Source organism: Capricornis sumatraensis, chromosome 9, assembly GCF_032405125.1.
Source record: "Capricornis sumatraensis isolate serow.1 chromosome 9, serow.2, whole genome shotgun sequence".
Taxonomy (NCBI): domain Eukaryota; kingdom Metazoa; phylum Chordata; class Mammalia; order Artiodactyla; family Bovidae; genus Capricornis; species Capricornis sumatraensis.
Genome location: NC_091077.1, coordinates 46027960 through 46043346, shown reverse-complemented (window position 1 = coordinate 46043346; position 15387 = coordinate 46027960). Strand labels below are relative to the sequence as shown.

General features: G+C 45.9%; 1 protein-coding gene across 1 annotated transcript in view; it reads right to left on the bottom strand.

Annotated features, from left to right (window-relative positions):
• The window catches only part of CATSPER3 (cation channel sperm associated 3), a 29594-nt gene continuing 14207 nt past the window's right edge, over positions 1-15387 (bottom strand). Inside the window, exons 3-8 of the mRNA XM_068981527.1 lie at positions 5393-5632; positions 3432-3614; positions 2571-2711; positions 2097-2216; positions 934-1091; positions 1-106 (exon numbers count right to left, since the gene is read on the bottom strand). Of these exons, the coding sequence (XP_068837628.1) occupies positions 1-106; positions 934-1091; positions 2097-2216; positions 2571-2711; positions 3432-3614; positions 5393-5632 (948 nt within the window). The remainder of the gene's footprint in view (positions 107-933; positions 1092-2096; positions 2217-2570; positions 2712-3431; positions 3615-5392; positions 5633-15387) is intronic.

Here is a 15387-nt window from a genome sequence, read left to right as displayed (position 1 = left end):
CTACTTCTCATCGACCTTCTCCGAGGACTGGGACTGCTTCTTCTGGGGCAAGTCTTCAAGCATGAGGCTCAGCACGTGCACGATCTCATAGTACAGCTCCTGAAGCCTGGGAATCGAGGAGGAGGGCCTTAGCTCACAGTGGGCTCCACTCCACCTGGCCCTGCCCACTGCACGCTCACACCGGCATGTCCACCATACCTGGCAGGTGTGGGTCAGGAAAGAGCAGGGACCTGAGAACCAGACTGGGCTGGGTGGGAAGGCCAGGTTGGCCAGGGTCCCTGGGCTTCGGGAGGAAGTTATCTTACTGCCCATGTTAGGTTGGAGATAGCAGACCCCTGGGCTCTGAGTGAAGTGACTGCCTGAGGGCTGCCTGGACACTGCCAGATCTACTCCTGGGCCAACACCAGGCACTCCTAGACCCCCTCCAGTCTACAAAGCCCTCCAGGGGGCTTCTGCTGAGACATCAGGCTAACTGTGCCCCTCTTCTTCCCGCAGTAATGGCCAGTGTGACCCCAGCTAACTCACACTGAGCACAGCCCCGGGCTTCACACACACTGGTTTCCTAGGGTCAGTCCTTCCTGTGACAGGTGGGAAAGGGACAAAGACTTGGCCAGAGTCACACAGGAAGCAGTAACAGAAGCACGTCAGGAGCTTCAGCTTCTGACTTGCAGCCAGAGGTCTTTCCTCTGCCCCACTGAGAAGGGCTTGGTGAGGTGCTCTTGGAGAATCAAAGGAAGCAATGTTTAAAAACAGGTCAGTTTTTTAAACTGAGGAGGACCAATGGGCCGTGCTCCCCCCACCAGCAACAGACCTGCCCATACAGCAGCCCAGCCCCTGCACACCCCCCAAGAAAGACCTGGTTCTGCCTTCCCTGCACATCAGCCAGCACCCCACCAGGGCCCATGGGCCAGGGTCAGCGGGGCTGGGACTGACTTGTAGATGGTAGCATCCTGGTTGTCCAGGGTGGACAAGTAGATGTCAATGAAGGGCAGGCTAGTGCCAAAATCATCCAAGACCATGGGGTCAGTGTGCCGTAAAGTCTTCTTAAACTTCTCCACCAGTTCAGTGAAACTCTTGTGGTCAAGATCTTTCTAGAGAGAGGAGCATAAACAGCAAGACGATGAGAGTCTTGCTACATGAAGACCGAGGGACCCTCCACGAGGAACGCAGGCAGAGGCCTGACCCTGGCCCCAAGATGAGTCCTGAGTACAAGCACAGGTCACCCCAACCCCTTCTGGGCCTGGACCCCACTGCCTGGGGTCACCTGGTGAGCCACTATGAGGACAGGTGACATGGAAGGAACTGGGATAGCCTGAGCACGGCTCAGCATTTCACTCTGTTGTGGACAACTCTCAGGCACACAAACCAGGGGGACGTCTCCACCTCGGAGAGGAGGCTGAGGAGAGAGGCGCTGGCCTCGTGGGGAGAAAGGGGTAGTGGTTCAGGACCTGGCTGGGCACTCCAGGCAGCTCAGAGGACTTCAGCCCTCACAGTTGTATCATGCTTGACAGAAAATCTCCAGCCCATTGAGCTCATTCTTGTTCCAGTTTAGAAAAACTGAGGTTAGTAACACCTGTCAGGGCCTCTGTGACCTCCCCCGCTCAGCGAATGGGAATGGAGCCTGCCTGGCACCCAGTGAATCCTTGGGAACAAGACTGCTCCAGGCCAGTGGCCCAGCAATGGAGTGTTGTCCATGAAGGAGGGAAATGTTAGCGCTTCTCTCGTGGCTCAGATGGTAAAGAATCTGCCTGCAATTCAGGAGACCTGGGTTCAATCCCTGGGTCAGGAAGATTCCCTGGAGAAGGAAATGACAACCCAGAGGAACCTGGTGGGCTATAGTCAATGGGCCAGCAATGGAGTATTGCCCATGAAGGAGGGAAATAGTATAATCACAACACTCAACACTTGAAGAGGTCCAGAGAAAATACAAAAAGGTAGAGAACACAGTCTGACTCTGAAAACTAGAGAGGGGTGGGCAGCCGACTCTCCAAATGCACAGATGCCTAAGGCCACCCGCCTTCCACCCCAGCCCCCAGGCCCGTCTTCCTGACCATTCCTTCAGCCCTGACTGTCCCTCTGCTTGTCTGCCTGCCCACCTGGGTCTGCATCAGCTTGCCAACCTCTTCCTGCTGCCGCTTCAAAATCACTTGCTTCTCTTCCATGAGGTTCATGCGTCTCTCCAGCATCAACTCCTGCTCAAACTTTTTGATGGAGTCCTAGAGGGCAGGAGGATGGAGGTAAGATGCAGGGCTATCCCTGTGCACTGTCCGCACCTCCCTCTTCCCCAGTCTCCCACTGCCACTCAGGCCCCTCAGCAGGAGGACCCCCTCACAGGGCCAGCCCCCAACTCAAGCTGCCCGCTGCAGCTGCAATGACCTCCCAAGTACCTGTCCTGCTGGCCACCATCATGAGGGAGGGCTCAGGGAGAAGGGTTGCGCCGGCATAGAGACGGGCCCACCTGGCCCCCTCCCTTCCACTTCCGGAGCAAAACGGCTCAGAGATGACCCACCTGCCACACTTAACCAACAACCACCCCGCCGCCCCGCCAGTCCTTACAAGCGCCACCTCACCTCCGTGTGGATGATCATCACACCCACAAACATGCTGAGGAAGACAAAGGAGGCAAGCAAGATGAAGATGATGGTGAACGAACGGCTCAGAATCAAATTCCGGGCATCCAGCTGCTCCTGCAGGTCTGTCCAGCCATCGACCTGCACAGGCAGGGCAAGTGCCAAGGCTCAGGGGGCAGGGCTCCTGCTCACCTGCCCTAGGGGAGCCCTGGCCCTACTGAGGAGCAGGCTGGCTCTTCTTCCACATCAGCCCCTCCACATCACACCCCCTAATCCACCGACTCCAGTGCATACAGGCTGGCCTGGAGATGCAGGGCACCACTGGGTGTGGGCACTTCTGGCCAATGTGCCCTAAGGGCTCTTCTCCAAAAGGCCTTCCAGCCTTCCCCAAGAGACACTGCCCCTCTGCCAGGCCCTCCTTTGGAAAAGACCTCAATCTTGCCAGAACCCAACAGAATCTAGACTTTGAGACTCAGGTTTTGCAGACTTATTCTGCATGGATTTGTGACAGCCTATTCCCCAAAAGGCTTCGTGATGTGGGTTTTCCTTCTAAATTACACTTCAAATAGGATGAATTATCTTTTGAGAACTTTTAAAAAGTTTTACCACCCCGTGGGGCAAATAAGAATGCGGTAGGGAGTCACAAGATTAGAGTCAGTGATGGACTCTTGGCTAGGGTGCTGGCCTGTGCCTAGTCCTGGGAGGCCATTCCTCAGCTTCCCCCCAACCCCAGCTAAGTGTCTGAGTGTGGGAAAGACCCCAAGTGAGGCCCAGCATGTCCACACACTCGCACCAAGTGCCAGTCCTCTTTCAAGGCCCCTGCCTGCCCCCGACCCCCGCCACTATTCCCAAACATGGTACCGTGGCCAAGCTGAAGAGGGTGAAGAAGGCCAAAGCCAGGTTCCCCCAGTTATTCATGTCACCCCCCTCTGGAAGTCCAAACAGGCAGAAGCCCAGGATGGCGAAGATGTACATCAGGATGAAGAACAGGATGAGCACGGAGGCCACGGTGTAGGCTGTCTGCCCCATGGCAGTGATGAGTGTCTACAAGGCAGAGACACAAGGGCTAGGTCAGGCTGCCGGCCGGGCTGGGCTCAGAGGACAGCGGTTCAGCCTGTCCCAACCATAGCTGCCCCAGTACCTGGCCTTGCCTAGCGCATGATAGATGCTCCATAAATGGTTGAATGAACGAGTGGGAACAGTGTCCAGATTGAGGGCGGGAGCAATCTAACAGTGGTTCACCAGGGCACGGCCTCCACGCTCAGTCACCCATGGGGGGATTGCCCGTGCTGCCCCAGGGCCCGGGTAGTCACCCCATCAGCACCCCTGAGCACTCTACTGGAACCCAGCCTGCCTCTGTTCATCCCAGGGTGTCCTGCTCCTGCTCCTCAGCTGAGGGCCAGCCCTGAATGCTCTTCCAGGTCCAGGAGGAGCAGGGGAGCCACCTTGGAAACAGGAATGAAGAGGGCTCAGAGGAGTGGGGCTTCCCAGGTTTTCTGGGCCCCATCTCACAGGCAGGTCTTCATCTTGTGATCTCAGTCTTCGTCCATGACATAGGTGTTGGTCTTATCTCCCACGCCTCATCGTTCATTCTCCCTGCCCTGGAGTCTTGCATATACATGTTCAGCTACCTAGATCTGTCCCTGATACCTTGTCAAGGTAGGGAGATGTTCCTATTTCAAGATGCAGGATCAGAAGCTCAGAGAAACAAAATGTCTCGTCCACAGTCACATTGTGATACACCGGCAGGGCTGGAACCCACTCTCCAGCCCCTTGCATTGTGCCACCATTGTCAACTGCAAAAATTCTTTTTTTCTAAGCCAATAAACTATTAACATAGAAAAGGAGGTACTGGTAGAGCTGGGACCCAAGACAGTGAAGTTCTGACAGTTCGAGGTGAAGTGTGAAGCAGAGAGACAGCCAAGGAGCACCGGGGCTGCTCTACATGCAGACCAGTCTGGCAGCTGCCTGCAGGAATAAATGCCCACCCCACACCTCCCTCCTCCCCTCGGAGAAAGAAAACCAGTGTTTGGGGATTCATTCCAAAAGAACTGAGATGTTTAAAAAAAAAAAAAATGCTGCCTCCACTCCTGCAAGAGAAACAGAACTTCTTTCCCAAGATTGCCAAGACTAAGGAGGTAAGAAATCATAAAGAACGCGCCAGTGGGATGCAGCGTGTAGGTGAGGTCTGCATGGTCAACAGGTCCAAAAAAGCCCCTTCCCAGAGAAGCATGGGCCTGAGCAGAGCCCGGACAAACACACTGGGCCCAGGACGAGCGCCTGAGGGCGTGCTTGGGCCACCTCTGAAGTGCGCTCTGACACCACTGAGCCAAGTAAAGACCGGCCACCATGTGCCCCCCAGCAGGAGCAGGACTTCCAGAGCTTCCTGAACAAGTCATGAGACCCTCCCCTCAAGAGAAGCTGCAGACTTTTAGTTTTCTGGGGGAAGATGTGAGTGGCCAGAGCCATCAAAGAGCTGGAGGCTCCTGGGCACATACTCCAAAGGGTCTGGACCATAAGAAAAGCAGTCACTCTGCAGCACGGGAGAGAGGGAAAGAGGAGATGGGCTCCAGTCAGAACAGCTTTCAAAGCTCAGCTCCAGTGTCTTAACTGCTGAGTGACGGTGGGTCTCAGTTTCTTCATCTGTGAAACATGGCTAACACCTTTCCTAGAATCGTCTGTGGGGGAAATGAGATAAAACAGGTAAAGATCAACCTCCCACACAAGAGGACTCAACCACCGTAGGAGAGAAACGGAAGTACCATTTCATCCGGGGCCCTATCGCCCGCACTCGCAGAGCCGCAGCACTCCAGGCCACTCACCCGGATGCCGCGGCTGTAGGTGATAAGTTTGAGGATGCGCAGGGACTGCACACCGTCGGCGATGTTGAGGTAGGGGTAGTGCTTGCCCTTGATCTTGCGGAGACTGTAGGGGATGAAGATGATGATGATAATGACCACATCGAGCAGGTTGTAGCCATCCTTCCAGTAGGCGACGGGGTCCACGTAGAGTTTCATGCAGAACTCAGAGCTATAGATGGACACAAAGATGAGCTCTGAGACCTGCAGGGTGGCAAGGGTGGCAGGGTCAGACCAAGCTGCACACCTTCCCCCGCCTGGGCCACCCGATGAGGGGCATATGTTGGCAGGGGGAGGATGCTCCTAAGTCAGCCACAGGACAGAGAAACCCAGGCAGAGTCCCGGACACACAGTGGACACAGTGTGCCTGATTCCCTTCTCCTTCTGAGTCTTCTCTACCCTGTGGCCTCGACCCAGAGAGCTTCGGAATGATTGACCGTCAGAATGACTATCGAGGCCCAGTGGGAAGTATACATCAGGCAACACGGAAGGAAGGCTCCCAAAGAGAAGATTCCAACAGCCTTCTGGCCAACTTTAATACCCAGATGAACAGAGATGAGCTACTCACACACCTACTTATATTTACTCTATTATCACACCTACTTAAAATCAGTTAACTAATCTGCTTCTGAAGAATATTCTGCTTATTTTCAACTGTTACACCTTATGAAACAACCTTATTCAAATTCTTCTTATGTGTGAACAATTCCAGGGGATTTTATTTTACCAAAACGCACTTTTTGAGGCATCTAAGTTTTTTCTTATAGTAAAGAAACACAACAATGAATGAGACAGAAAATGTCCAGCCCCTATGAAACTGACAGTCTAGTAGGAGAGACAGAAATGAAGGTTTAGACAAATACATATACACCATCACACAGGAAGGAAAGTGAAGTGGCCACAAGGGAGAAAGGGACTGGTCAGGTGGGGAGGGGCGGTCATGCCAGCTACTTAGAAAAGGTGCAGAGTGGAGGCCTTGCTAAAGCCAGGAATGCAGCCATAACAAAATCTAGGAGAATACTTCCCAGGGGTGTGCACGAGCGTCCTAAAGTGAGAAAGGAACGGCAGAGCCGGAGTGGCTGGAACAGAAAGGGGCGAGCAGAGCAGGTGAAGGTGGAGAGGCCAGCTGTGCAGGGAGGGCCTGGCAGGGCTGGGGAAGGCTGTGAACTTCAACCTCAGCCTTGGAGCTTGAGCAAGGAAGTGATGTGAACTGATTTACAGTTTTAAGAGATCTCCATGGAAACGACAGTGTGGGGAAACTGGCGGGAATAGCGACTGGGAGGCAAGTTAGGATGGAGATGATAGACAGTAGAAGAATTAATTCTAGCATCACTCAGGCAAGAGACTGGGTTAGATTGCACTGGACTAGGGGACAGTGCGGGGCTGAAGAGAAGAGGACAGATTCCAGATGTATTCTGTAAGCAGTGATGACAGGACTTTCTGATGGACTCAGGGATGTACAGAAGGCACGGAAGATTCCTCACACAGAGCAACTGGGTAAATGCTGATGCCTTTAACTGAGATGAGTTTGGGGTGGGTTGAAGCGGGGGGGCTAGAAAGAGTTTCTAGAGGGAAATAGAAAAGGTTTTGAGATACACCACCTTTTAAATATGTCAGATGCTATCACTGGAAATTACAGCTCAAGCCACAACTATCCATTTGGATTACATTAGGGCCTCTGGTGGTGTTATTTGTCTTGTACACTTATATTTGTGGTCTCCACATGGCAACCATTTACATACACTTTTATGTTTGTTAACTACAATGAAACATTTAGATACACAAAAAGATGTAAAAGAATAATATAATGAACAACCATATACTACCATTTAGCTTAAGAAATAAAATATTACCATTACAGGCAGAACATTGATCAAATCCCCTTCCCTTTCCACAAAAGCAAGCCTATTTCAAATCTGGAGTATGCCTTGCTCATATATTTTATACTTTTACCACATATGTATCCCTAAAAGTGTATGGTATGGTTCTGCATCTTTCATATACTACATAAATTGCATATATACTAAAGTATCCTTTGGGAAATTTTTTTTATTTAAAATTATAAGATTCATCCATGTTGACATATGTAAACCTAGTTTAGAGTCTACCCACTATTTAGCAATTCCACTTATGAAAATATTATAATTTTTTTAATCCAGTTACCCATTGGGTGATATTCAGCTTCTTTGTAATTTTTTACCTATAAAAGCACAAAAAGTTTGAGCAAAAATACAGGGCCACTTAAAAAGCAGACTTGAGGTCCTATGCCCCTGGGCCCTCCTCTCAGCCAGTGCATAGGCAAGATGGTTGGGAGTACAGTGTCCTTGAACCTATGAATAGATCCTCCGTGTCCCCAGGGACTCCTGCCCACACCACACCAGTTCTGAGCACCCCCCGGGCTCCCAGCTGCTGGAGCACCCAAAAGGGAATTCTCCTGTTTGCTAAGATTCTGCTGTGCCTGGTGATTCTGATCTGCCTCAATCGGTGATCAAATGATATTTACTACTATCTTATTTACCATCTATGTGTATTACCTGTACATCGAGATACAGATTACCAACTGGCCTTGGAGTGACTTCTCCCAGACCCTCATAGTAGTCACCCTCTGCCTGATCACCCGTTGTAACTAATTTGTCCCCAGATTTTTTGCTGGACCTGCTACATGTGTTTCAAATAGCTTCCCCTACACTGACTTATCTTTTCACCTCTTTAATGATCTTCTGATGAACACAAGTTTAAAGTTTTAATGGAATCAAATTAACCAAACTTTTTCTTCATTGCTTATATATTTCATACCTTAAAATTCCTTTCCCTCCTGAGATCATATAAATCTTCTATATTTTCTTCTAAACATTTTGAAGTTTCACTTTTCAAGTTAGGTCTTTAGCTGTGTATGCTGGAAGGTAGAGATTCAACTGGAGTGTTTTCTTCCATAGGTACTGTTTAATGAAGAAACTGTCTTCCACCACTCATCTGCAGGGCCATCTGTCAGGGGCCAGGTTTTCATCCAAGCCAGGTCTGATTCTGAGTACTCTGTCTTGTTCCACTGGTCTATTTGTCTATCTGTGTTGTCTATTCATGCATTTCATCCTGCTTAGTTACTAACAGGCCTTACAGAAAGACTTCTAGTAAGCCTTACAGAAAGACTTCTCCCCTTTTCACTTTAAAAACCATCTTGGTTTTCCTTTCTTTCATTCTTCCATCTCAATTTTAGCATTGGCTTTTGGCAACCCATAAAAAATCCTGCCAGATTTCTTATTGGAATTGCACTGATATTATATAGTTTAACCGGGGGAGACTGCATCTTGAAGAAACTGAGTCTTTCTATGCATGATCTAATATATCCTTCCATTTCTCTACATCTTCTTTAATAACCTTTATATATTTCTTTCTCTTTAAAAACCTCACAATACTTTTATTAGATTTGCCTCTAACACTTTCTGTATCTTATAAGAAGTGCTGTGTCTTTTGTTGCTGATATATTAAATATATTTTATTTCTTAATCATATATCTACCAAATTTTATGGGCTTTATTTATTAACTTATTAGTTGTATTAACTTTATATTTATTCCAGATTCTTTGGGGATTTCTATGCAGAAATCATAACACCTGTGAATAATTACAGTCTTTTAAAACTTTCTAATTCTTAATTTTTTTTATTCCTTTTCCTTGTATTATACATTGGCTAAGACACTGATACAAATCTTGTCAAGAATAACTGGACTACAGCTTTTAAAAAAATACTGTTATAATTTCACCATTGAGTGTGAACTTTGATATAGGTTTTTCATAGGTACTCTTAATTACTTTAAAACAAATCCTTTCTATCCCTAGTTTGATAAATTTTTATCATAAAAGATACTCAAGATAAACTGTTTTATGCATCTCTTAAAGTGATTTTATTGGACTTTTTTCTCCTTTAGTATTTTAAGCTAGTTAATAAAATACCTAGATTTTTCTAATACTTGCATTCCTGGAAAAGCCCAACTTGGCGATGTTATATATTACCTTCTTCATATATTTTTAAAACTTCAGTTTCCTAATATTCTGTTTGGGATTATAATGTCCAAGTTCATGATATTGGGCATAATTTTCCTTTTTCATTCTGTCATTGTGTAGTTTTGGCATGAAGGTTATACTAAGTCGTCCCTTAGTATTCCCAGGGGACTGGTTCCAGGACTATCCCACGGATAAAAAAATCCAAGGATGCTCAAGTCCCTTACAAAATATGGCATGATATCTGCATACAAGCTACACATATTCTCCCCACATACTTTAAAACATTTTTAGATTACTTACATTGTTGTTCAGTTTCTAAGTTGTGTCTGACTCTGCTACCCTATGGACTGCAGCACTCTAGGCTTCCCCGTCCTTCACTTTTCGGAGTCTGCTCAAACTCATGTCCATTGAGTCAGTGATCCTATCCAACCATCTCATCCTCTGTTGCCCCTTCTCCTTTTGCCTGCAATATTTCCCGGCATCAGAGTCTTTTCAAGTGAGTCAGCTCTTCCCAGCAGGTGGCAAAAGTATTAGAGCTTCAGCTTCAGCATCAGTCCTTCCACTGAATATTCAGGGTTGACTAGGGATTAACTGGTTTGATCTTTCTGCAGTCCAAGGGTCTCTCAAGAGTCTTCTCCGGCACCACAGTTCAAAAGCATCAATTCTTCGGCACTCAGCCTTCATTATGTTCCAACTCTCACATCTGTACATGACTACTGGAAAAACCATACCTGGAATTTTGTCAGCAAAATGATATCTCTGCTTTTGAATACATTGTCTAGGTTTGTCATAGCTTTCCTTCCAAGGAACAGTACAGTTCAGTCGCTCAGTAGTGTCTGACTCTTTGCAACGCCATGGACTGCAGCACACCAAGCTTCCCTGTCCATCACCAACTCCTGGAGCTTGCTCAAACACATGTCCATCAAGTCAATGATGCCATCCAACCATCTCATCCTCTGCCATCCCCTTCTCCTGTTGCCTCAATCTTTCCCAGCATCAGGGTCTTTTCCAGTGAGTCAGTTCTTCATACCAAGTGGCCCAAATATTGGAGCTTCAGCTTCAGCATCAGTCCTTCCAATGAATATTCAGGACTGATTTTCTTTAGGACAGACTGGTTACATCTCCTTGCAGTCCAAGGGAGTCTCAAGAGTCTTCTCCAACACCACAGTTCAAAAGCATCAATTTTTTGGCACTCACCTTTCTTTATAGTCCAACTCTCACATCCATACCCAACTACTGGAAAAACCATAACTCTGATGAGATGGACCTTTGTTGGCAAAGTAATGTCTCTGCTTTTTAATATGCTGTCTAGGTTGGTCATAGCTTTTCTTCCAAGGAACAAGTGACTTATAATTTTATGGCTGCAGCCACCATCTGCAGTGATTTTGGAACCCCCCAACATAAAGTCTCTCACTGCCTCCATTGTCTCCCCATCCATTTGCCATGAAGTGATATGACCAGATGTCATGATCTTAGTTTTGAATGTTGAGTTTTAAGCCAACTTGTTTACTCTCCTTTTTCACTTTCATCAAGAGGCTGTTTAGTTCTTCTTCGCTTTCTGCCATAAGGGTGGTGTCATCTGTGTATCTGAGGTTATTGATATTTTTCCAGGCAATCTTAATTCTAGTTCGTGCTTCATCCAGGCCAGCATTTGCCATGATGTATTCTGCATATAAGTTAAATAAGGAGGGTGACAATATACAGCTTTGATGTACTCCTTTCCCAATTTTGAACCAGTCTGTTGTTCCATGTCCAGTTCTAACTGTTGCTTCCTGACCTGCATACAGATTTCTCAGGAGGCAGGTCAGGTGGTCTTGTATTTCCTTTTCTTGAAGAATTTTCCACAGTTTGTTGTGATACACACAGTCAAAGGCTCTGATGTAGTCAATAAAGCAGAAATAGATGTTTTTCTGGAACTCTCTTGCTTTTTCCATGATCCAGTGGATGTTGGCAATTTGATCTCTGCTTCCTCTGCCTTTTCTAAATCCAGCTTGAACATCTGGAAGTTCACAGTTCATATACTGCTGAAGTCTGGCTTAGAAAATTTTGACCATTACTTTGCTAGCGTGAAAGAGGAGTAAACAGTAGTAGATACAATGGTCATCTGAGTTAAATTCACCCACTCCAGTCCATTTTAGTTCTCTGATTCCTAGAATGTCGATGTTCACTCTTGCCATCTCCTGTTTGACCACTTCCAGTTTGCCTTGATTCATGGACCTAACATTCCAGGTTCCTATGCAATATTGCTCTTTACAGTATTGGACCTTGCTTCTATCACCAGTCACATCCACATCTGGGTATTGTTTTTGCTTTGGCTCCATCCCTTCATTCTTTCTGGAGTTATTTCTCCACTGATCTATGGTTTTTCCAGTGGTCATATATGGATGTGAGAGTTGGACTATGAAAAAAGCTGAGCGCCAAAGAATTGATGCTTTTGAACTGTGGTGTTGGAGAAGACTCTTGAGAGTCCCTTGGACTGCAAGGAGATCCAACCAGTCCATCCGAAAAGAGATCAGTCCTGGGTGTTCGGTGGAAGGACTGAAGCTGAAGCTGAAACTCCAGTACTTTGGCCACCTCATGTGAAGAGCTGACTCATTGGAAAAGACCCTGATGCTGGGAGGGATTGTGGGCAGGAGGAGAAGGGGACAACAGAGGATGAGATGGCTGGATGGCATCACCGACTCGATGGACATGAGTTTGGGTAGACTCCAGGAGATGGTGATGGACAAGGAGGCCTGGCATGCTGTGATTCATGGGGTCACAAAGAGTCAGACATGACTGAGCAACTGAACTGAACTGAACTGAAGAGGTGTACAATTGTGCGGTAGTTTGAGCACTCTTTGGCATTGCTTTTCTTTGGGACTGGAATGAAAACTGATCTGTTCCAGTCCTGTGGCCACAGCTGAGTTTTGCAAATTTGCTTTCATATTGAGTGAAGCATTTTAACAGCATCATCTTTTAGGATTTGAAATAGCTCAACTGGAATTCGATCACCTCCACTAGCTTTGTTTGTAGTGATGCTTCCTAAGGCCCACTTGACTTCACATTCCAGGATGTCTGGCTCTAGGTGAGTGATCACACCATTGTAGTTATCTGGATCATTAAAATTTTTTTCTTATAATTCTTCTGTGTATTCTTGCCACCTCTTCTGCTTCTGTTAAGTCCATACCATCCATTTCTATCCTTTTTTATGCCCATCTTTCCATGAAATGGTCCCTTGGTATCACTAATTTTCTTGAAGAGATCTTTAATCTTTCCCACTCTATTGTTTTCCTCTATTTCTTTGCATTGATCACTGAGGAAGGCTTTCCTATGTCTCCTTGCTATTCTTTGAAGTGAAGTTTGCTCAGTCATGTCTGACTCTTTGTGACCCCATGGCCTATACAGTTGCATTCAGATGGGTATCTTTCCTTTTCTCCTTTCCCTTTTGATTCTCTTCTTTTCTCACCTGTTTGTAAGGCCTCCTCAGACAACCATTTTGCCTTTTTGCATTTCTTTTTCTTGGGGATGGTCTTGATCACTGCCTCCTGTACAATGTCCCAAACCTCCATCCATAGTCCTTCAGGCACTGTCTATCAGATCTAATTCCTTGAATCTATTTGTCACTTCCACTGTATAATCTTAAGGGATTTGATTTAGGTCATACCTGAATGGTCTAATGGTTTTCCCTTCTTTCTTCAATTTAAGTCTGAATTTGGCAACAAGAAGTTCATGATCTGAGCTACAGTCAGCTCCCAGCCTTGTTTTTGCTGACTATACAGAGCTTCTCCATCTTTGGCTGCAAAGTATATAATCAATCTGATTTTGGTATTCTTGGCAAAATTCTGTTACCCTTTGCCCTGCTTCATTTTGCGCTCCAAGGCCAAATTTGCCTGTTACTCCAGGTCTCTCTTGACTTCCTACTTTTGCATTCCAGTCCCCCATAATGAAAAGGACATCATTTTTTGGGTGTTAGTTCTAGAAGGTCTTATAGGTCTTCACAGAACCATTCAACTTCAGCTTCTTCAGCATTACCAGTTGGGGCATAGACTTGGATTACCATGATATTGAATGGTTTTCCTTAGAAATGAACAGAGATCATTCTGTCATTTTTGAGATTGCACCCAAGTACTGCATTTTGGACTCTTTTGTTGACTATGATGGCAACTCCATTTCTTCTAAGGGATTCTTGCCCACAGTAGTAGATATAATGGTCATCTGAGTTAAATTCGCCCATTCCAGTCCATTATAGTTTGCTGATTCCTAAAATGTCGATGTTCACTCTTGCCACCTCCTGTTTTACCACCTCCAATTTACCTTGATTTATGGACCTAACATTCCAGGTTCCGATGCAATATTGTTCTTTACAGCATCGGACTTTACTTCCATCACCAGCACATCCATAACTGGGCGTTGTTTTCACTTTGGCTCCGTCTCTTCATTCTTTCTGTTATCTCTCCACTCTTCATTCTTTCTGTTATCTCTCCACTGATCCCCAGTAGCATATAGGGCACCTACCGACCTGGGGAGTTCATCTTTCAGTGTCCTATCTTTTTGCCTTTCCATACTGTTTGGGGTTCTCAAGGCAAGAATACTGCAGTAGTTTGCCATTCCCTTCTCCAGCGGACCTTGTCAGAACTGTCTACCATGACCCATCCGTCTTGAGTGGCCTTACACGGCATGGCTCATAGCTTCTTCTTAAATAGATGCTTTCTATTTCCATATCATTTATTTCATAAATTTGATGCTAATCATGATAAAAATGTTTCATTGCTTTCAACATGACAGAAAATATGGGAATGGCATTTCTGTATCAGCAATAGATCCAGCAGCTTATCTTTCCAGAAAATGTATTCAGAAGGGTTCTTTATCTGGTAGATGACGCCCAGAGCAGTCTGCGGACAGTTCCATAACCTACACCATCGTGCTGCTTCTTTCCAACCCAACGACCAGCACCATGAATGACAGCTCACAGCTCTTGCGTGTAGATAGCAAGTTGTCCCCCCCAACATTTGGTGAAGAGATTATTTTCCTCCCCCTGAAAGGTTGTGGCACCCTTGTCAAGAGTCAATGGGCCATAGGTATTTGGATTTATTTCTAGCATGTCAGCTCTATTCTATAGGTCTGTATCTGTCCTGTGAGTACCACACTCTTTTCATTATTATATCTCTGTAGAAAGTTTTTTAGGGGCTTCCCTCGTAGCTCATTCAGTAAAGAATCCTCCTGCAATGCAGGAGACTCAGTTCTATTACTGGGTCCGGAAGATCTCCTAGAGAGGGAAATGGCAACCTACTCCAGTATTCCTGCTTGGAAAATCCCATGGATATAGGAGCGTGGTGGGCTACAGTCCATGGGGTTGCAAGAGTCAGACACAACTTAGCGAATAAGCCAACACAGAAGGTTTCTGAAGTCAGAAAATGCAAGTTCTCCAACTTTTGTTCTTCATTTTCAATGTTTTCTTGGCTATTCAGTCATATGGATTTAAGAATCTGGTTTTAAATCTCTTTTTTTAACAGGCCATTGAAATTTTGACAGGAATTGAACTGAATTTGTAGTTCACTTTGGATAGTCCTCTTAATAAGTTTTTTAATCCATGAATATAGGATGCCGTTACATTTTTTATTTAGGTTTTAATTTCTTTTAGCAATGTTTTATAATTTTCAATTTATACATCTCTCATCTCCTTGGCTAAATTTACTCCTAGGTATTTTATTATTTTGAATGCTATTGTAAATGGAATTTTCTTAATTTCCTTTTCATAGTGTTCCTATTAGTGTACAGAAATACAACAAATTTTGGTTGTTAATCTTGTATCCTGCAACTTTACTGAATTCATTTAATAGCTCTAATAGTTGAGTTAATGTATGGATGTATTCTTTAGAATTTTCTATATATAAGATCAAGTCAAATTTAGGTAATTTTGGTTCTTCCTTTCCAATTTGGACAACTTTCAGTTCTTTTTCTTGCCTAACTGCTCTG